This window comes from Carcharhinus amblyrhynchos, chromosome 11 (assembly GCF_965287045.1).
Source record: "Carcharhinus amblyrhynchos chromosome 11, sCarAmb.v2.hapA, whole genome shotgun sequence".
In the NCBI taxonomy this organism is placed as follows: domain Eukaryota; kingdom Metazoa; phylum Chordata; class Chondrichthyes; order Carcharhiniformes; family Carcharhinidae; genus Carcharhinus; species Carcharhinus amblyrhynchos.
The window spans coordinates 57197278-57218816 of record NC_137334.1 but is presented as its reverse complement, the minus strand read 5'-3'; the positions used below and the strand labels follow the sequence as shown (position 1 = coordinate 57218816).

General features: G+C 41.0%; 1 protein-coding gene across 1 annotated transcript in view; it reads left to right on the top strand.

Annotated features, from left to right (window-relative positions):
* ifih1 (interferon induced with helicase C domain 1) overlaps positions 1–21539 on the top strand; it is a 115492-nt gene that overhangs the window by 31346 nt on the left and 62607 nt on the right. The window contains exon 3 of the mRNA XM_080199166.1: positions 1428–1658. Coding sequence (XP_080055292.1) covers positions 1428–1658 — 231 coding nt within the window. The remainder of the gene's footprint in view (positions 1–1427; positions 1659–21539) is intronic.

Here is a 21539-nt window from a genome sequence, read left to right as displayed (position 1 = left end):
CAGCTGCAACATTACTTGCCAATTTTTAAACTCAGTGCCCCGGCTGATGAAGGCAAGCATGCTGTATGACTTCTTGACTACCTTCTCCACCTGCATTGCCACTTTCCAGATCCCTTTGCCTATCAATACTCTTAAGGGTTCTGCCAATTACTGTATATTTCCTATGTTTATTAGACCTTCCAAAATGCATTACCTCACATTTATCTGGATTAAATTCCATCTGCCATTTCTCTGCTCAAGTCTCCAACTGATCTATATCCTGCTGTATCCTCTGATGGTCCTCATCGCTATCCGCAAATCCACCAACCTTTGTGTCATCCGCAAACTTACTAATCAAACCAGTTACATTTTTCTCCAAATCATTTATATACATTACAAACAGCAAAGGTCCCAGCACTGATCCCTGAGGAACGCTACTAGTCACAGCTCTCCATTCAGAAATGCACCCTTCCACTGCTACCCTCTGTCTTCTATGACCGAGCTAGTTTTGTATCCACCTTGCCAGCTCACCTCTGATTCTACGCGCCTTCACCTTCTGCACCAATCAACCATGAGGGACCATGAGAACAAATCAACTAACAGTTCAGGAGATATTTATTGACTGATAAATAATGAACAGCAGTGTCTTTTTTTAGAAGCTAATATTGGAGAACTTCAGGAAGAGCTCTGGCCACTTTCCCACTCCCAATCAACATCCGTAGTAAATAAATCAGTAAATCAAGTCCAGCTTATAGTTACCACACAAAGAGGGCAATCAATTCTGGGAAATGTTTTCTCCAAGTCCAGCAAAGATAATTAAATTGTGAAGGTTTTTTATGAAGATTCTTGCATTTTTTTGTTAGATGTTAAAATAGCCTCTCAGACTCTGAGCTGTAGACCTGGCCTCTCCAGCTCTTCGATGTTACAATGTTTTCTTGGCTGTGAGATGTTAAACTAACCGCCTGCTTCTGCAGATGCTGACTATTATACCCTTGTTTCTCTATTGTTTTCTCCTTTGTGTATCTGGGCTGTCTGCAACTCTCACATTTTGTGACTCTCGAAATTAATATCTTTATACTCCCCCTGATTTCCTAGTTGTCTGTGTAAGCTGTTTTCTGATGGTAGCTATTTATATCTGATTCTGTCCACTAATCTCATTGTTGGGTTAGGTCGCATCTCACAATCCCCCTTGAGTGCTGGCTACTGCTGTCTGTTGTCTGACTACTGTTTTTACCTGTTGATGGGCAGATCCATGACACTTTGAATTTGAACCCACAATCGTCTGACCACAGTGTTCAGATCTAAGCCAAATAAGCATCTGGATGATGTAGTGCATATTGCAGAATTAGTTAAAAAAAGAAAATAAAACTGGAGGTTTGAACAACTGAGAACATCATGTCACTTATGCATACATTGTTGACTTAGTACATTTATTCTCTTTTATGTAGATGCAGCAGAAGAAAGTCAAGATGTAGCAGGTGAACAATTGGTGACTGAGGAGCAGAACAACGTGGATGACACTAAACTGGACAAGTCAGCTGTGGAAAACAATGAGCAGGCATCCCAGGATCTGTATGGCAGCCCTGTTACTGAAGAGGAAAATGATCAAAACAGCAGGCAGATTGATGATAGCAGCATCCAGTTGGACACATCATCATTGGACCTGTCTGTGAATTCAGGTAAAAGATTGTATCAGCAAACATTTGTAATATGTGGCTTCATTATAGCAAGAATGTAAGTGAAGGAAGAAATATGGAAGATGTTTTTCTCAATATGGAAATCTATTTATTTGCTCTTCCATTGAAATCATCACCTTAGATCTTCTTGGGTAACTAATTGATTAAGACTAAGAGATGAGGGAAGCTACTTGGCCCTAATAAATGTTACTACAAGTCAACTACTAGTGGAGAGACTCAATGGTTCATTCTTTGGTCTTTATGTAGCTTCTTTTTGGTGTCTGACTTCAGCAAGACTAAAGTGAGTATATTTGAGAGTAGAAGTCCCACTATTCTCGCTATGCCACTTTAGAAAAATATATTTTCATTATCAAATTGTCCAGACTTGGTCATGACCACACTTGTCAAGTCCAATTGAGAAATTTTCATCAATGAAAATGCTGGAAACACTAATTAAGTCAGAGAACCAGAGCAGTACTTTTAACCACCTACCACCTGCGCACCCCCCCCCCCCCCCCCCAACCCCAGCAACCCACCTCAAGAATTGGGGATTGGAGTTGGGTGAGATGTTACATTTCAAACCTGACTATAACCCACCTCCAACCTGTCTGCTTCATTTTTAAATATTTTAATGAGACTGCAATCTATAATTTAACCTGCTTTGCAAGCTTAATCATGGCCAGTAGAGAATCCTGAAGGCTGAAGGAAGGTTAGGACTGACTTGGGGAGAAGGTCAAGTGTCACTGTGGGACTGGAGGAGCAGAAATGTTTCCTCCCCACCCCGCAATCTCCCTCCTCCATCAAAAACCTTCTTCCATGCAAGGACCCCTGGGATCAGAAATCAGATCAAACCCTTTGCTCCCAAATCACAGCTACAGGCTACTTATTTGCTCCAAGTACTACTTCCCACTGGAAGCCATGTTGTCAACAGTGTGGAACCCACCGAGGTGAAAACTCCACAGTATGTGGGAAAGTTTGGATTAAACCAGACTTTTGGGTTAAGAAGAGTTTCAAAGTATCACCATCACATACCATCAGAACTCAGCAACTGTTCCTCAACCTGGCAATGCTCAAATCATTATGATATCCCTGGCACAGTGTAAAATTAATACCTAAGTCAAAGAAAATTATCTAAAAAAAGTCAATTGTTGACAAAAATTATTTTATAGGCTTATAAATAATATGATGACAATCTTTCTGTTAAAAGTTCAACAACCTGAAACGCCATCTCAGGCCCCAACATTACTAAGATTGACATGCATAGATTGGGTCAAGGGGAGGGATGGTACCTTTCCTCTCTTTAGCATTCATTTTATGTTTCATTACCTTAGAGGTCATTTTGCCTGTTAAACAGTTTATTTTCATTCCAGTTCTTATGTGGAACATTTGCTAAAAGCTGTGACGAGGTACTAAGATTTAATATGATATTGGCAGGGAGTACAACTCCACATCTGTAGAAACACCAATGTAATTATGCCTGGTACACTACCTTATATATGCTGTTATTAGGGTAATAAGTAGCCTTCACTATCATCACTCTACCTCATTTCAGTTGGAGGACAACTCAGCAAGGACTCACCTGATGGCATAGTCAGTTTATTCGGTCACTAGATTGTTGAGTCAGTTGCAGGCACCCTGCAGAATAGGAAGATTTCAGCTTTTAAACCAAGCATTAAGAATCTTCAGTCAGGGAGGAGAAAACCAGGCAGAGTTCTTGCTTTTGAGAGCTGTCCTGCAGTTCTTGCTGAAAAGCACAGATGTGTGGATATCAGAGAGGCTACATTCAGGATGGGCTCTGATACCATTACCATTGAGATCACACGGGAACAACACTGTATTGAATGAGGAGCCATAATGCATGTGATGTCCTTGGAACCACACCACACCCAAGGGAGAAACAAAACAAGAAGGGAGTAGCTTATTAATTATTGTGCATGTTTCCCAACCACTCCCAACTTTATATTTATCTGTAGGGCCAATATTATAACAGCTTGAAATTAAAAACATTCATCACATAAAAGAGTTATTGTTCCTACCATTTCTGCATTAACAAGAGTGTTGACTGCCAACACAGAATTTCCCATTACACCATCCAGGCTTTTATAAAATTCTCATATTTGTAAATCCCATTGCAAATAACATTATTTGGAATTTTAATCAGTGCATTATCACTACATAAATCAGCAGTCTGGAATTATTTATGACATGCTACTTGCAGAAGCAAATAATCATAAAGTAGCTATACTCTATAACCACTGATTTCATTTTCAATTTGAAATTAATGGCTCTAATCATTTCTGCAGATAATATTTGAAAAGGCATTGTTCCCTCACAGGTCATTTCATACTTCAGTGCATGCCTGCTGCATTTGGATGATCCTCATGCATAGGCAGTAATGTACTCTTAATTGATGATTGCAAATATCCTTGCAAAATGTTAGATTATTGAAAATTACAACTGCTTTATCAAGTAGCCCTTAAATTTAGTTAGAGAATAAGTCTGAAATATTTCCTCAAGTAAATTGCTTTTGACTGTGAATGCTAGCTGTAAAATAGGAAGTATTAGCACTCAGTTGCAATTTTTTTTATATGAATGTAGATGAAAGCATTATTAGATGTGAGAAGTTGCTGGAGCATAATTAAAAAGCTGCTTCACAATAGAACCACCCCCCCCCCCACCCCCCCAGCTGCTGACACCCACGCGACTTCTGCTGTTTCTGTCATCTTGCCCTTTAATTGGCTGAACCTTTTTAAATGTTGCAACACGAATGTACTTGCCTCCCTCCCAGTGACAGTCGAGCAAGGGAGGGCAGATGCCTGGCTCCCAACCCAGCTTCATGCCTCCTTAGGTTTTTGAGAGAAAAGTGCAGTGGCTTAGCGGTAGTTTCACATTGGCAGGTATTAGGACCACTTCCAAAAGGACTGAAATGCAGGCCTTCGTCTCAGTGCCAGGAAGGAAGAAGTGAGCTCAGGGTAGTTGGTACTTGTAGTTCTTGAGAGAAAGGACATATACTCATGCTTACGCAAACACACGCTGATCACTTCTGATCTTCCGCTAAAGGAAAAGGTGGTATGGCACTGCTTCCTCTGCCTATTAGTTAATGAGTAATTTACTCTTCTTTGGATACATTTACTATCATTTGTGCCAGCCAATTAGTAAATTGTACATTAAGTAAACAACTGATAAATATAAAGTTTATTCCAAAACAGCTCCATTGGCAGAAGGAATTCTCAGTTCAGTTCCCTATTCCAGATTGAAAATGTCAAAGATCACAGTGTCACAGCTGATCCATGCAGCATTTGATGCCGTGAAAATGTGTTATACACTACTGCACAAAACATGCACTGTGGAAGATAGCCAAGAGGTTAGCAGCTTTTACTAATGATGTTAGGGCCTCACTAGTAAAATATTAATCTTAATTAAAAGTCAGGGTTGTATTAAGTGCTGTACAATATTTTTTTATTTTCATTGCAATGCCAATGTTGGTGAAATGCAATATCCATATTTCAAGTGGTATAATTAATTGGAGTGAAAATTGATACAATTGGGACACAATATTGCTCAGTTGTTGGTTCCAAAATCCATGTCACCCAATAACTTGGAGCTATTTAGATCCTTTTAAAGTATACATACATTAATTAGTAAAACGGTCTGGATGATTCAGAGCTTTATTTGATTGTTACACCTCAAATTATTCCAACTGTGGTATCCTGTTGTCAGATGTATTCACTCACAATGGAGATGGCTGAGGGAGATTTGTATCATTAAGCATTGATAGCAAAGTTCAACAAAAGGAAAATTGGAAAAGGGTGGCTGTTTCACCTCCCCTGATTTTGTGTCCTGCCAAATTTGAATTACACCCCACAAAGTGGACTCTTCATGACCAGAAGCAGAAGTTGGCATATCTGGTAGATCTTTTCTCCTTCTGTCTGAAGCTAGGTAAGAACTGATAATGGTGGATGCCCCATTTTGAATTGAAATGCTGCTGTTAAAAATCCCTGCAATCCTGATGTCCCCATCTGTAACCTGCAGCAGAAGACAAATGATTAATTAAAATGCGTAGAGCAAAACTAAACTAAACTAATATGATGATGGAGTTTATTTTGGCTGCGTGGAAGGATCAGGCAGCAATTATAGGGCGGAATTCAGTTCCAGTGATTGGGTTGGAGAAACTAGGGAGTTGTGTGTTGCTTCTATCCAGGAGACCAGATGGCTTTTAGCATCCGGATGCCAATGCCCTTGATTGGGCACAGAGTTTGTGTGAACGAGGGGTCCCACAGCTACAAGGCTACAGGGTTTGGTGGGCATCCTTTAGGAGCATTGGGAGAGACCTGAACCATCCGTAAGTTCCAGCGGGTCTTCCTGTCACCCCCACTAAATTGAAGGAAGTTTTCCCATTCCTGGAAAATGGAAGATATTCCCACCCAATTTTCTTAGTAGGTCCGCTATCATGCCAATTGCCGTGGGCTGCACTGAAATTCTGGCCGTGATCTTCCAGTAGTGACACATATCAATCAGAGCTTTACTGGCAAGAGTGAAATCCTGCTGCCAGGACTGAAAGTGAGGCCTGAAGCTGGATGAGTGGTCATTGAGACTCTGGGTGCAAATTTTACTGCCGGCAACCAATTAAGAGCGTGCTGCCATGACCTCTATCCGTTTAAGGATGATCAGAGACCTGGCAGCCTCGGCAGCTGATAGTTATGCCCACTACTGAGGCTGCAGGGAGAAGCAAGAATCTTTATGTTGAGATGCCCTCAAAGGGCATATAAGATTTTTTTATTGCACTAATGCCAGGCATGTAGGTCCCAGTGATGGAGGGGTGGTGGGGTGAACTCCCTAGCACTGGCATCAGAGCTGGAGGTCCATCTGTAGGCCACAGAGTGCCCAAAAGGATAGGCCATTCCCTTCATCCCTACCTGTCCCTGGTCAGTGGGCATTTGCACCATTCTGGGAATATCCCATGGTGGCAAGAAGACAAAAGTGTCCTCCCACTTCCCAGTCCCCCTCCAGAGGGCTGGTACAATCCATCCAATTGGTGTGTTTGTAGCCAAACTCTGATGTCAGCAAGATAGCAAACAGAAAACTGAAACTTTCTTCCAAAGACAACACTATTTTCATTCCTATTTTCATTTGGTACATTCCAAACAGTTAGATGCAAGAAGAAACAAAAAGACCTCCATTAGGATTGTAGTTGCCATCCATGTGGTATAGGTTCACTCGCCATTCTGATAGTAAGGGAGGTCCAGGTTTTTCACCCAGCAATAGTGAAGGATTGGAAATATAATTCCAGATAACAAATATACTGCCTGTTTCATTATATTAAATTAACTCCCTTCTATGGATATAGTTAGAATACAGTTGCTGATTATCCAAGAATTTGGGGTTTTATCTACCTAGATAAAAGGCTCACCAGGAATTTTCTACATAATAGATGTACGTTTTCATTTCATTTAAGAATTCTATAAGATTCTAAACTTTTTGCCATGACTCTATAATATTATCCCTCTGAACAGGTTGGTGATGAAGTTCATATTGAGAACTCTTAATTCAGCCAATGGTGTTTGTATTGAGAATGGGAAACATTCTCAAAACTGCAGTTATGTTAATTATAATTCTACTGAGCTAAATATATCTTGCGGGAAATCGGAACCACGCAATGTTAGAGGCAACATTTTGGGTGGGGTTTGTGCACAGTACGTGGTAGCAATGCCTCCTTTTCTATTCTTTCCCCCATTATTTATACTTCACCCAGTCTCACTCCCAAACATTATAAATTGCCCAAATTCTTCAGCCACTTCCTCTCAAAGCTACCAAATTTATCTTCTCCAAACTACTATTTCCCTATGTTTTTGACGTATTACACCACCACCTTAAGGAGAAAAAACAACTGCCATTTATGTCTCTCCTGGCCCTAGCTCATCTTTCCACTAAGTTACCCTGGTGGGGAATCTTAAACATTGCCTACAGCATCACCTTTTTACTCCCCATTTACAATGACCGCTATGAGGCCCTTTGGAGTAGACATTCCCCAATTAAGGCAATGATTGCCTGCCCCAATCTCACCTGTACATTTATATTGAGAAGTGTCAGTTTTACTGACACTCCAGATTCTGACTTTGTACCTGAACCACTCTTAGGAGTGGCGATGTTTGTAAGTAAAGGGAAGTTGGTGAAGGGACACTGGTCTCTGAGAGTTATTTCACCATTTTTCTTGCTGTAACTCACTCACTCCCATCATTGTTCTCACCTCTTTTCCTTTGAACTGTCCCATTTATCAACCTTCTTTATTGCACCTCAATAATTCAGCTTATCCTTAACCAGTAGCCTTAAACTCAAATTCTTATTTGATTCTCCAAAGAGTTTGTGCTCCCTTATTTTCAACCGGTTTTCCTTCTATACCCTCTCCACCTTCTGTTTGATATCTTACCCCTCAGCCATTTACTTCCACAAGTATTTTTTCCTAAATCTAATTAGAAGATGGAATGACACATTTTCCCTCTCTTTCTGTTTGTTCTTTTCCCTTTCTATCTCATTGTTGTTAGAAAATAGAATTTCTGTCCTACATGCATACACAATTAAAATGTTATGTCAATAAAACGGAGGTTTAGATGATAAATTGCCTTCAAATTTCAACTAATGCCTTTTCTAAAATTTGAAACAGTAATCAATGAAGAAAAACTGTACCTCTCTTTCAACTCCCTCTCAGCCTCTCTTCCCCGCTCACATATTTAAAACAAAACATTACTCAGCGAGAATTTTATTTCAAAGCTTTGAGAGTTATCCTCTTAATTTTTAAGGGTGTTTGACAAGCTGCTGAGTAGCCTGAAGCTGAAGAAATAAATGCCAGCAATATCATGATGGAATAATGCTGATGCATTATGAGCAAAGGTCCAAGGTCAGGCTTTTGGCAGAGGCTGATGCCAACAAGTAAATCTTTAAAGAAGTTATGAAAGGACAAATGCACAATCATTATATAATTATAATATATACACTATTGTTATATTGTGAAATCACTAATTTTTGTTTCAACACTTATTTTGGACAGTGTAAGTTTCAGTTACTGAGGTAGACAATCTTAAATGAGAAGATATTTCAGAAAATATTTTGAGTGATGTGTGAGAAGTTAGTGTGTAGTGAATAGATGGATGTCTCACTGTAAATTAGAATAGCAGCTAGTACGTATTATGGCGTGAAGCTATCTGATTTGTTGACTATCTCCTTTCAGCCATATTATTCAGGCTGCATCTTCCTGTTTAAATTTCTCCACACCTGAAATGGCACAGAAAATGACCCGAACCCCATTTCCAAATGATATTCTCTGTGACTGTGAGTTTACACATTTTTCTTGCTTAACTTCTCTACAGTCTTGGACACAGTTGAGCACAATATCCAACTTCAATGCGTCACACTAGTTTGTCTGGCTTGGAGGGATGCCACTCGAATGGGTTCAACTCTTGCCTATCTGACTGTAGCCAGAGGATCTGCAGCAGTGGCTTCTCGTTCAGCCTCACATGGTTACCTCTGGCATCTAAAGACCTATTTTTGGCCCCTCCAATTCCTTATCTATATGCTGATCTTTGGCAGTATTATATATACAGCAATGAAGTTAGCTTTCGCATATACATTGATAGCACTCTGCAACTCGACATTTGATAACACTATGGGGGAAATTTTCCCATTCCGCCTACCACGGGAATCATAGCAGCCAGGGGCAGACCACGCAAAGATCCATTGACCTCGGGTGGGATTTTCCTGCTTTGGGGCAAGACGGCAGGAAAACCCCACCCAACCTTACTACTATCTCTCTTGAATCCTCCACTGTGTATGTCCTGTCAGACTGCCTGAGGCCAACGGACCTTCCCATTGTCCGCCCTTGCCCGCTCTGATTCCCTTGGCAGCCATGGCGGTAAAATTCCAACCATAGTGTTAGAGTTCCTGACTTAACATTCTTGTGTATAAATCCTTTCATGAACTTGCCCCTTCCTATCTGTAACTTCGGACAGATCTACAAACTCCCTTAAACTTTCCTTTTCTCTATCTGACCTCTGTGCATCCTTCCTCCCCTCACTCCATTATTAGTGACTATACCTTCAACTGTCTGGATTCCTCGCTCTGGAATTCCCTCCCTAAACCCCTCTATCCCTCCCAATCTTTGTCTCCTTTAAGCCCTCTTTAAAACTGATCTCTGTGGGAGAGGTCATAACATCTTTTTTGGAACAACATGTGTTTTTCATTGCACTTCTATGCAGTGAGTTAGAAAATTGTTCTATAGAATCATAGAATCCCTACAGTACAGAAGGAGGCCATTTGTCCCATTGGGTCTGCACCAACTGCAATCTACCCAGGCCCTATTCCCATAACTCCACATATTTACCCTGCTAATCCTCTCGACACTAAGGTGGCAATCCATCGTGGCCAATCAACCTAACCTGCACATCTTTGGAGTGTGGGAGGAAACTGGATCACCCGGAGGAAACCCACGCAGATACAAGGAGAATATGCAATCTCTGGAAAGACATTGGCCCGAGGCCGGAATGGAACGCAGGTCCCCGGCGCTGTGAGGCAGCACCGTTAACTACTGCGCCACTGTGCCGCCCCTTCTATGTTAAAAGTCCTAAAAATTAGTAATTGTAGTAATTGTGAGAATGATGGTTCAAATCCTTTTCCCCAGATAAGCTCAGGAATTAGCTTTTGAATGGAGGTGAGACATTTCCTGCACTTTAGGGAAGGTCCTATTACTTAAACGAGAAATACTTTAAATTGCAGTGCTTTTCCAAAGTCTGTCGTTTGGAACAGAATGTAATGAAATTGCTCTCTTATCCCAACTGGGCCCAAATTTTCATTTTAATGTCAGGTGCACAGAGTCGGGAGAATTCCTAGCCCTGCAAACCTGACTCCTGAAAAAGTGTCCCAAAGGTTTGGATCGTTGTGGCTGGGTGCAGGGTGGAAGTGGGATTTTAAGTAAGAAATACTTGCCACCCGAAAGAGCTTCAAGCCAGCCACAGGGGCTGCTGACTGGTGGAACCAAACCGAGTGACTGGCCCATCTCTGTGCTCTGGCACTTTGTCCTAGCTATGAATAAAAAAAACTAAAGTAACAGCCCACTAGCACTCACCTCTCATCGTGCCACACACTCCCCATGCCCCATTAATGTCAGTCCATGCCACCGCATGCTTCCCATTCACCCTGCATGGCCTCTCCAGGTCAAGCAATGCCACTGTACACACACCTCTGTGGCCTTTCATTCCCTCCATGCCAACCAGTGGTTCACCAATTACCTTTTATACCTTAAGCCAACCTATGCTCTCCACAGTCCCTCCATGGCCCTTTATAACCCTGATGCTAACCAAGGCTAATGATGCCCCCACCCACCACCCTTTACCCCTACATGTTAACTTACCCAGTATCCACCATGGACAGACTTCAGAATTTATGCTGAGATGAAATAAATTTCTTCAGCTTATTGATGGATTTGCTATTAAAAATGCTCTAATTGATAAAGAAACCTTTCACTGCATTTAACTTCCTTTAATCCCTTATAATATTTATAGTTTCACTTCAAAGTCTTTATAAGCTCTTGGATCTGTCAATCAAACTGTGAAATGACTAGCATCCTATTGCTATAATGATAGGTTGTGAAACTTGGCAGGCAATCCTGTGATGGTGGCCCTGAGACTTATGTCAATCGATAGAATGAAATAGCAAGCACCGATATTTTTCAACACTGCAGAAGGTTTTTTTAAAATCAAATATTTAATGGGCAGGAGATTTAAACAGTTTGACAGCTTATTGTCTTTGACAGCTGCCTTTGATAGCTGCCTTGATGACAGTTCCACTGAGTTTAGCAGTAACAATGACCATATGCACTTTTTATGCATATTCATGGCTACTTTTAAAAATCCCAAAGTGCACTTGACCTCTCCCAAAGGGCACCCTACCTCTCCCAGAGATGTCCTAGGACTTAAAAGAGTTCCTACCTCTCCAAAGTTTAGACCTTTTCCTACCAGGTCTAATATGCACAACTTGCATTTCCCACTCCCTCCTTCCAAACATCATTTCAGACTGAAAGCAACAATACTTTAACATGAGCAGCTGCCTCCATTAACTACAGATGTTCTTAGTTTTACCTGTCACCGTTTCCTCACTCCCCTTCCCTCACGTGAAAATGGTGAGGTCCGGGTATGGGACAGGACTTTCAGATTCAGGCTTCTGGGGACATTTTCGCAAAGACGGGGAGACTTTCCATCCAAGCAGAAATTTGGGTTTTGACCACACACATTTCCCCAACCCAGAAATCAATCTTTTCCTACTCATGTATACCACTCCCTTCCTGAGTACTAGTTCCATTTGGCTCCCCCATCTTTATGTTCTCTGTCCCAGTGCAGTTTGCCTCTGGTCATATTCTCCTTTGTTCACACAAGTCTGGAAAATATGACCCTTGGGCAATATCTCTAAACTCACTCTCCAACTAAGATCTGCATTCTGAAATGCAGCTATGATCTACTTGAATGAAGTATTGCCCTCTTTCTCTGGCCATGCTGAATCATAAATAATCCATTAATTCCTTTCCCTAAACTTTCCATCTCCCTTCTACCATCTCCCATCCCAATTACTCTTCTCTTCTATCACTACCTATCCCAATTACTCTTCCTTTCCCATTTCTCTCTCTTCATTTCCTTTCTGTCTCTCCTGCCTTCCACATTATCTGCTGCACCCAGTGTCCTGTAGCCATCACTTCAAGCACCACCCCAGTATAATATACACTGAACCCCCACTATCTTCTATCGGAAAGACATACGTGACAAAGAAGGAGACACAATAACATGAAGGGCACTATGAAAGGCATTAATGATGAAGAACTATTCATAAATTTTCTCTTACACATCTCCATTTTTATCTCATTTTGCTCTTTTGTCTTTACCTTTCTTTTTCTTGTCCTATTTGCTGTTCAACAGTCCTCCCCACAATGCTGCATTTCTGCTACTTTTCACTTCTTTGAATGAGAAATGGGTTTGAAATGGATATACCATTTGCTTGAGGTCCCACAACCATAGCACAAAACTGATAGGTGCAAGAAAAATGTAGCCTGCATTCCTCAACAACCCTCTCCTTGATTCCCTCTCCCGTAACCTTGCAATTCCATACTCCATTATATATTCAATTCCATACTCATTGAACAAGGCACTCAATGAGGCTAATTTAGATTTTGGGGGTATAGTGTAAAATGGGCACTATGATTCAGCTGTCTATTATATATTCCTACAGAATTTCATTTGGAAATGAAAGTAGGAAAATATAAATCATGGGTGATTGAATCAATATCCTCCATTTTACACTTTTAGCCAAGTCAAAATTGCCCACAACTCCTATAATCCTCCATTTTATGTCAGGCTCTTTTGCTCTCTTCTCCCCTTTTTCTCTGTTCCCTTCAAACACTAACCTCAGTTCAGGTTTGTAATCTGAATCCCCATCTTCTATTGCCCTCATCACTGCATGACTCATTAACCCTTGTTATCTTTTCTTCCATTTCACCCCCATTGTGGTCATTATTATCTCAGCCCCCAATTCTCCCTATCCCACCATGATCTTTGCTTTCTGCTTATCCATCAGTGTAAGAAGTCTCATAACATCAGGACTTAACCAACAGGGTCATCAGGTGAGTGGGAGTCGTGTTCACAAACAGAGCATATAAAGACACATACTCAATTTATGGTAATGGTTGTAATGCGAGTCTTTACAGGTATTCAAGTCTTAAAGATGCAGACAATGTGAGTGGAGTGAGGGTTAAGCACAGGTTAAAGAGATGTGTATTGTCTCTAGCAAGGACCCACGACTTGCCTGGACTTGCAAAATCTCACTAACTGTCCTGGCCACTAATTGTCCAATCTATCCATTGGGGAAAGGCCACTCTTTTAACGTAGGCAGACCGAGAGCCCAGGAACTGCAGAATACCCTCGACCTGCGTAACTGTGTGCCAATCTGAGCAATAACAGCACACAGTAATTTATTGAGGCATGTATATAGCTTTAGTATGGAAATGTAACAACTGTAATTCGTATAAAAGTGTAAAAATGTTTTGATTCTGCATTGTTTGCAATTCAAAGCCATGTAGATTTGCAATAGTTTATTTGAGATTTTTATGAGTAAAGTATATTTTTGGAAAAAAAAATCTATCCATTCTCCACCACAATCACTGCACAAAGCTGATCGGCGCAAGTATTGGACTGGGTGCACTGCTGCTGATAGGCCTGAGTGGAACAAGGCAAATGAATGATCAGAGGAGCATTTGTACAAAGGGTGGGTCAGCATAGGGGAAACAGAAAGTGTAGCTGAATGTTTTAGCTGGGGAGACATTAAAGGTCTAGCAATCCAGGGGAAAAGGCAACAAGTGGGAGAGAGAAAAACTGCAGCATAACAATTACTTAAGATAGTTAAAATACATTTTTAAAAAGATTATGTATCAGTGGCTTGAAATAACAACTACATTAAATAAAATGAACATTAAAAATGAGAGAACGGAGACTCGCTGAAGTAAAAACACGTTAAAAAGATGACCTGCAGTGTCACTTAAAGGAACAGAGCCAGGTCACTAGTAACATTGGGGTGACTGAAAATACCTAAAGCTAATATCCATGCTGCACAATAAAAATACGCTTGACTAAATTTTGACACAGGAAGTAAGTGTGCCAAATGGGATGTGGGCAGTGCCTGAAGATCTTCAATGTTATATCAGTTCCCTTGTCTGTGGAGAATGGCTACTTAGAACTGTATCCTAAACATTAACATGAGTAGCACCTTCGCAACAAGCGGGTGAGGGAAGAAAATCTGAGGGAAAATTGGAGGAAGGGAAGAATAGAGAATTGTATAATACATATAGAATGCACATTACATACACAATACACATACATATAAAATACCACAGCACTGAAGGAAGCTGTTGGCTTCAATGTAATTTTCTCTCTGTCAAATATTTGTCCAATTCATATACAGTGGATCCATACATAAAATTCCTAGGAGGGTAAAGAACAAAAGCAAGAACTTTAGAACAAATAACAATGATCAAACTGTAGTTAATATGCATCTTTTTATAAGTAGTACTAAACACAATGAACTTACTTCAGTTTCCCACAAAGTATATGTTGAGTACTAAAAATATGATAGATGCGCTGTCCCCTCTTAAAAATATCTCTTGGCATTTAACATAAACTTATAATTATTTAAAGAACATGGACATTTCCTCACCTGGAGAAGTATGAAAGAAATATTGAATTGATGCTTGCTGTTGCTGCATTCCACCAAGAGGTGGCATTTTTATTACATGTTTTGGATGTCATTACATTTATAAATCAGCAGAGGGCAGTTACTGACTGCAAACATTTGCAGTTTGGACTGGCTTTGTGAAATGGGTGAAAAAAAGTTGAACGGGGGAAGCAAAAACAGGGCACTATACAAACTGTTGCTCAGGTGCAGTGACATGGATATCTTTATAGAATCATAGAATGATGCAACACAGGAGGCAATGCAGCCTATAATGGCAATGCTTGCTCTTTGAAGGAGCTATACAATTAACACTGCTTCCCTGATTTTGCCCTAGCCCTAAAAATTTCTCCTTTCCAAATCTATATTATCTCTGAAAGTTACAATTGAATCTCCTTTCATCACTGTTTCAGGCAGTGCAGCTTGCTGAGTGAATGTTTCCTCATCTTGCCTCTGGTTCTTTTGCCAATGACCTTAACTCTCTTGTCCTCTGGTTACTAACCCTTCTGCCATTTGAGACAGTGGCCAGAACTTTACACTCCCCCGTTGGCGGGGTTTTAGGCGGAAGGGATTGAAGGGAATGGGATTCCATCTGGATCACTGCCCATCCCGGCCACCTGCTGGTTTTACGCTGTGACAGACAAGACCTTGGACAGGAAGCCCATCCTTGCCGCAAATGAGACCCTTAACTGGCCATTTTTTGGCCAAGTAAGAGCCGTTTCCTGCTCAGCCTAAATGTTTAGTCTGACAGGAGGATTGAATTCAAATGGGGAAAGGCTGAAACTAAACAGAGTTAGATCTGGAGCAGGAAGAGTGGAAGAAAGGGGGATTGGAGGAGAGTATCTCCAGCTGAAGCTGCTTTATGAAGTCAAGCGCCACTGGACCTCCCTCCCCCGAGATCCTTTGCATCCTATCTCAAGGTCTTCCTTACTCTCCTCCGTCGGGGACCCTTTGAACTTACCTGAGCCTCTGGCATGTCCAGACTTAGTCCTTGGTATCCCCCTGCATTTCATCTTCTGTCCACTGCAGCACTGTCACTTCAGGGACTGGCGAGCTGCCAGACAATCAGATTGGCTGGCAATTCGCTAAGGCAGAATTTCCTCCCAAGTGAGAGGTGGGAGTACCACCCACAGCCACTTAACATTCGTTCAAATGTGAAGTAGTGCAGGGACACTCAAATTTCACAGACTCTTCAGAGTCCAGAAAATTCAGGCCAGTATCACTTCATTTACTCTACTGAAACACTTCATGACTTTGGACACCTCTCTTAAATCACCCCTTCGCCTCCTCTACTCCAGGGAGAACAATCCTAGTTTCTTTCATTTTTGCAAGTAACTGAAGTCCTACATCTTGACCAATCTTCTCCGTTCCCTCTCCAAAGCCTTGACATCCTTCCCGAAATATGGTGCCCAGAATTGAACACATTGGCTTGAATTCTCACTGCTAAGGTAGGTAGTTCAAGTTGGGAGGCTTCACCCGCCGAGGTAGAAAGCCATGCAAATTTTCCAATCTTTGTTCCAGGAGTAGAGTGCAGAGAGATGTGGATGTGGGATAGAAATAGGCTCACCAATCCTGCAAGCAGACTGGATGTGGAGTTGAGCTGTACATGCAGAATGGGTCTCAGGTGCTGTATAAAAAGCCTCCCCTGGAAGCAGTTCCAGCTGTGAGGCAGGAAGCTAATAATGTGTTGTTGGATTATGGGAGGAAATATATCTCGCAAGGCAGGTGAGGGCTAACTTTTGTTGTCCAGCTGCATGTGAATGGACATAGGTTATGTGTGACAAAGAACAAAACTAGAAGCCTTACTTATCCACATGCTTTTATCATGCCAGAATGTCACAGAGGGGGTGCTGGAGGGACCAGGAATATCTCATTCTTCTGCAAGAGGTGCAGTGAAAGAGGGCCATACAGATTTGCCCTCTTTCACTGCCTCAAATCGCTGGAGTTAGTCCAAACATTCTCTGGTCAAAGTTTAAATTCTCAGCACAAGGAAAAGACCCTTTTATGAAGGCCCCCAGAAACTTGTGTGACTTGAGAGTAAAGTTGTGAGTCAGGAAATATGGTTTGAGTCACATGTAGCGATGAAAAGCACATCTGTTTGAACTCAGTGGTACTTGTAAATATTGCAGCATATTTGGAAATCATGTGTAAGCAAAGCAATTCCCCTACCGGTGACAATGGTTTCTTCTATGCTATGATTCAGATCAGAGACTTCAAAGTGTTCTATGGAGCCTGCCTGGACCATAGGTTTTGCATCTTGAATTTGGCTAAGAAAAGCATGGTAGGTTTCACTTCAGATATGATTCAAATGACCCACTAGGGAGCTTTTATCATACAAAGTTTAATTAAGAACATAGTTAACATGTATATTAAGAAAATTAACAAGAACGTTTATCAATTACAAGCAAGAAATGAAAAAAACCACTACAATGCAAACCCTTAAAAGATATACCTAATGTGTCCCAATCAAACTAATCCTGTAGACAAAAGACCCTTTTCACAGGTTTAACACAGCAAAGACAATGCTTACAGTTTAAAGTCAGATGAGCTTCCCAAAACACTAAGGACTCCAGGCAAGCACCCAACAACTGATTCCTCTTTTCAGAAAGTCAAGACCTTTCTTTCATCTAATCAGCAGAATTTCCAAAACCAGGGAGACAGAGACTTCTTTTCAGCTTGCTATTGCTTCTAAATCTCAACTTTAACCAGCAGCTCCAAACTGAAAATGAAAAAAACTCTTATCACCTTTCTTGCCAACCAGTTTTCTCCTAACAATGCAGTCATAAACATCCCAGTAAAAATAAACAAACCCCTGTTTAAGCAGCAATAAATGGACATTTCCAGTCAAGCCGGTGCCATAATGACATCAGCTAAGGCTGTGAGCTGAGAAAACGCTGAGAACTGTAGAGATCATGATTTTAAAAAAATCTTTCTTAAAGATACATTAACGTCACACTTGGAAATGATGAGCAGAGGTGGTTTCTGAACATGACTGTATGAAAAGCTGGTCCATGACTCCCATTGAGCTCTAATCCACAGTGCTTGTTTCCTTTACAAAGTTTCTTTGTGAACTTCCTTTGTATCTTTAGCAGAAAAAGCTAATCTCAGTCACCACTCACTATATGTTAAGAACTCTCTATAACTCTGGTCCCAAGAGCTCAGGAGATCAACAGGACAGAGGCAGTAAGAGGTCAGGAGCGGGGCAGACAATGAGACAAAGAAAAGGGTAGTGAGCAAATCATGATTCCAGGATTCTTAATGGGTGATTTTGAGTTCAATATTCTGTGAACAATGAAATCCTTAACCTTGCTGAAAGTACACACATTTTATAGTTATTGCACTTGTTGAAGTATCTTTATATGCAGATGGTCCTGTTCCAGCTACTTATAGCATCTCTGGCAGTGATGTTACAGGCAGTATGACTGCATGTCAGATGAATATTTCCTGCAGTTGCGATGGCAGCAAACACAGCCTCTAAAATAAGATCTTGCATTTATACAGCGTATTTCATGATTTCAGGGTGTTTCGACGTGTTTCACAAACAATGTTGTATTTCAGAAAGTTAGTTAATGTTGAATGTAGAGAAGCACAGCAACTACATTTCTCACTGCAAGGTCCCACAAGCAGCAATGAGGTGAACAATCTAGCGATGTGTTTTAGTGAAGTTGTCTGAGGGATAAATATTAACCAGGTAACCAGGAGAATTTCCCTACCCTTCATCTCATGGTGTCATCGGATCTTTTACATCCACTTGAGAGGGCAGTCAGCAACTCACTTTAACATTTAATCTCAACTCAGCTTTGCACATCTGATCGTGCAACACTCCCACAAGACTGAACACTTAGTGTAGTGCCTTTGGAGTAACAATGATTTTCAGCTTACATGCATTTTCAAGTTCTGACCACTCTGTGGCACTGCTGAATGAATTTTGATTGTGGAGAGTTTCTCTTTTATACTTTTCTAATAGCTATGCCTTTATTGTATTCCCCATCCGGCATTGTTCCCTGTTCTTGGAACATTTTGCTCCTGATGGTCAGCATGCTGTACAGTTTTAAGATTAATGTTTCAATCCTTTTGGTAGCCTAAGCCATTTGGTGCTCTCCATCGATTCTCTGTCTGTCTTGGCCTCAACAATTATATAGCTACCCCAAGCTTCCTGCTTCTGGCCCAAGCACAGCTGTTCAGACCACATAGGTAACATTGTAACTGATAGTGGACAGCACAGTGGGCCATTCTTACTGGGAGACATGTACCCACTACCGCACAACCCTCTCTCCCCTCGAACAACCTGCCCAGAATACATTCCGTGTCCTTGCCTCCCTCAGAGACTTCTTCAGTTTATGTTCAATATGGAGGAGTGATAGAACGTAGAACAGTGTAGCGGAGCAACAGGCCGTTCGGCCCAATATGTTGCGCTGAATATGTCGTGCCAAATTAACCTAATCCCTTCTGCTTGTCCTTGGTCTGTATCCTTCTACTCCTTGCATATTCATGTGCTCATCTAAAAGCCCCTTAAATGTCCCTCTCATCTCTGCGCCTACCACTAGCCCTGGCAGCGCATTCCAGACACCTACCGCTCTCTGTGTAAAAACTTGCCCTTCATGTCTCCTTTGAACTTTCCCCCTCTCACTTCAAGTCCATGCCCTCAGTAATAGACATTTCAATTCTGAGAAGAAGATTCTGACTGTCTATGCCTCTCATAATTTTATCAGTTAAGCGGATTTATCAGATTTATCAGTTAAGTGGAGTGCAGTTGACAGTAATCTGCAGTTTGATTTTGTTTGATTTGAAGCCTTGTGGCTCCATGGGATTCAGAGTCAGAGTCCAGGATTCCCAGGGCTGCTCCTTTCTGACTTTGTCCCACTATGCTCCATTTTTGGTAATTGTGTCTTGCTGATTGGGACAGAACATATCCAGGGATTATAATGGCACAGGCGAGGATGTTGACTAATTGTGAGCGTAACACTGTTAAGCTGTTACTTGATTGGTTCTGGGACAGTTCTCCCAACTTGGCCGCCTGTGCTTTGCAGGGTCAATTGGAACCAAACTGATTAGAACATATTTTGTTTGAAGCTTTGCCAGTTGATCTTCCCGATCTATAAAACATTTCTTCAACATGCTTCTAAGCACTTTCTAGACAATAAATTACTTTCAAAGTGCAATAACTGCTGTTATATAGATAAACACAACATTGTGCAACCCTGCACTGCATGCCATGCATACTGATAATTGCTGAAGGAAAAAAATTCAGCTGTACAGAGCATAAATCACTCAAGATCAATGAGACTATTGTAAGTGGTAAGATGATGAAGACAATAAGATGTTGGGACATATTACCAAGACAATTAAATACAGAGCAGGAAATACTAGATTTTTTTTATATATGTATATATTCCTGCAAAGTATCAGAGAAAGAATCCTAAACCAACCCCTGGGGGATTCCACTTCCTCCAGTCTGAAAAACATTCATTAACCACTACTCTCTGTTTCTTCTCTCTAAGCTAATTTGACATTGCAGTTGCTATTGTCCCTTTTATTCCCTGAATTATAACTTTGCTCAAAAATCAGTAGTGTGGCACTTGATCAAATGTAAAGTAAGAGTAAAGTTTATTTATTAGTCACAAGTGAGGCTTACATTAACACTGCAATGAAGTTACTGTGAAATTCCTCTAGTTGTCACACTCCAGCACCTGCTTGGGTCAATGTACCTAATCAGCATGTCTTTCAGACTGTGGGAGGAAACCAGAGCAACCGGAAGAAACCCACATAGACGCAGAGAGAAAGTGCAAACTCCACATAGACAGTGACCGAAGCCAGGAATTAAGCCTGGGTCCCTGGCAGCAGTGCTAATCACTGTGCCACCTTGCTTCCCACCTTTTGGAAGTCCATGTACACCACATCAACAGCATTCCTCTCATCAAACACACTGTTACCTCATCAAAAAACTCAAGCAAATTCATTAAAGACAATTTTGCCTTAACTAATCCACGCTGGCTTTCCTTAATTAACTCACATTTATCCATGTGATGGTTAATTTTACCCCAAATTGTTGTATCCAGAAGTTTCCTAACCACCAGAGTTAAACTGACTGGCCCATCGTTGCTGGGCTTATCTTTACAACTTTTTTTAGTTGATCAAGAGTGTAACATTTGCAATTCTCCAGTTCTCTGGCACCACCCCTCAATCTAAGGAAAACTAGAAAATCATGACCAGTGCCTCTGCAATCTCCACTCTCACTTTCCTCACTATACTTGGATGCTCCTCATCCGATCCTGGTCCTTTATCAATTGTAAGTATAGATAGACTATCCAATACCTCCTTCTTATCAATTTGAAAACCCTTCCAGTGTATTAACTACCTCCTCTTTCAGCATGACTGGATAGCATCTTCATCCTTAGTAAAGACACCTGCAAAGTATTCATATAATACATTAGTTACTCCCTCTGCCTTCAAGTGTAAATCTTTTTTTGTCCCAAACAGACTCTACTTTTCCTTTTATTACCTTTTTACTGTTTATAGGCATATAGAAGACTTTGGGATTCCCTTTTATGTTAACTACTAGTGTCTCTTTGTACTCATTCTTTGCATCTCTTATCTGCTTTTCATTTTCCCTGTCAATCTTATATA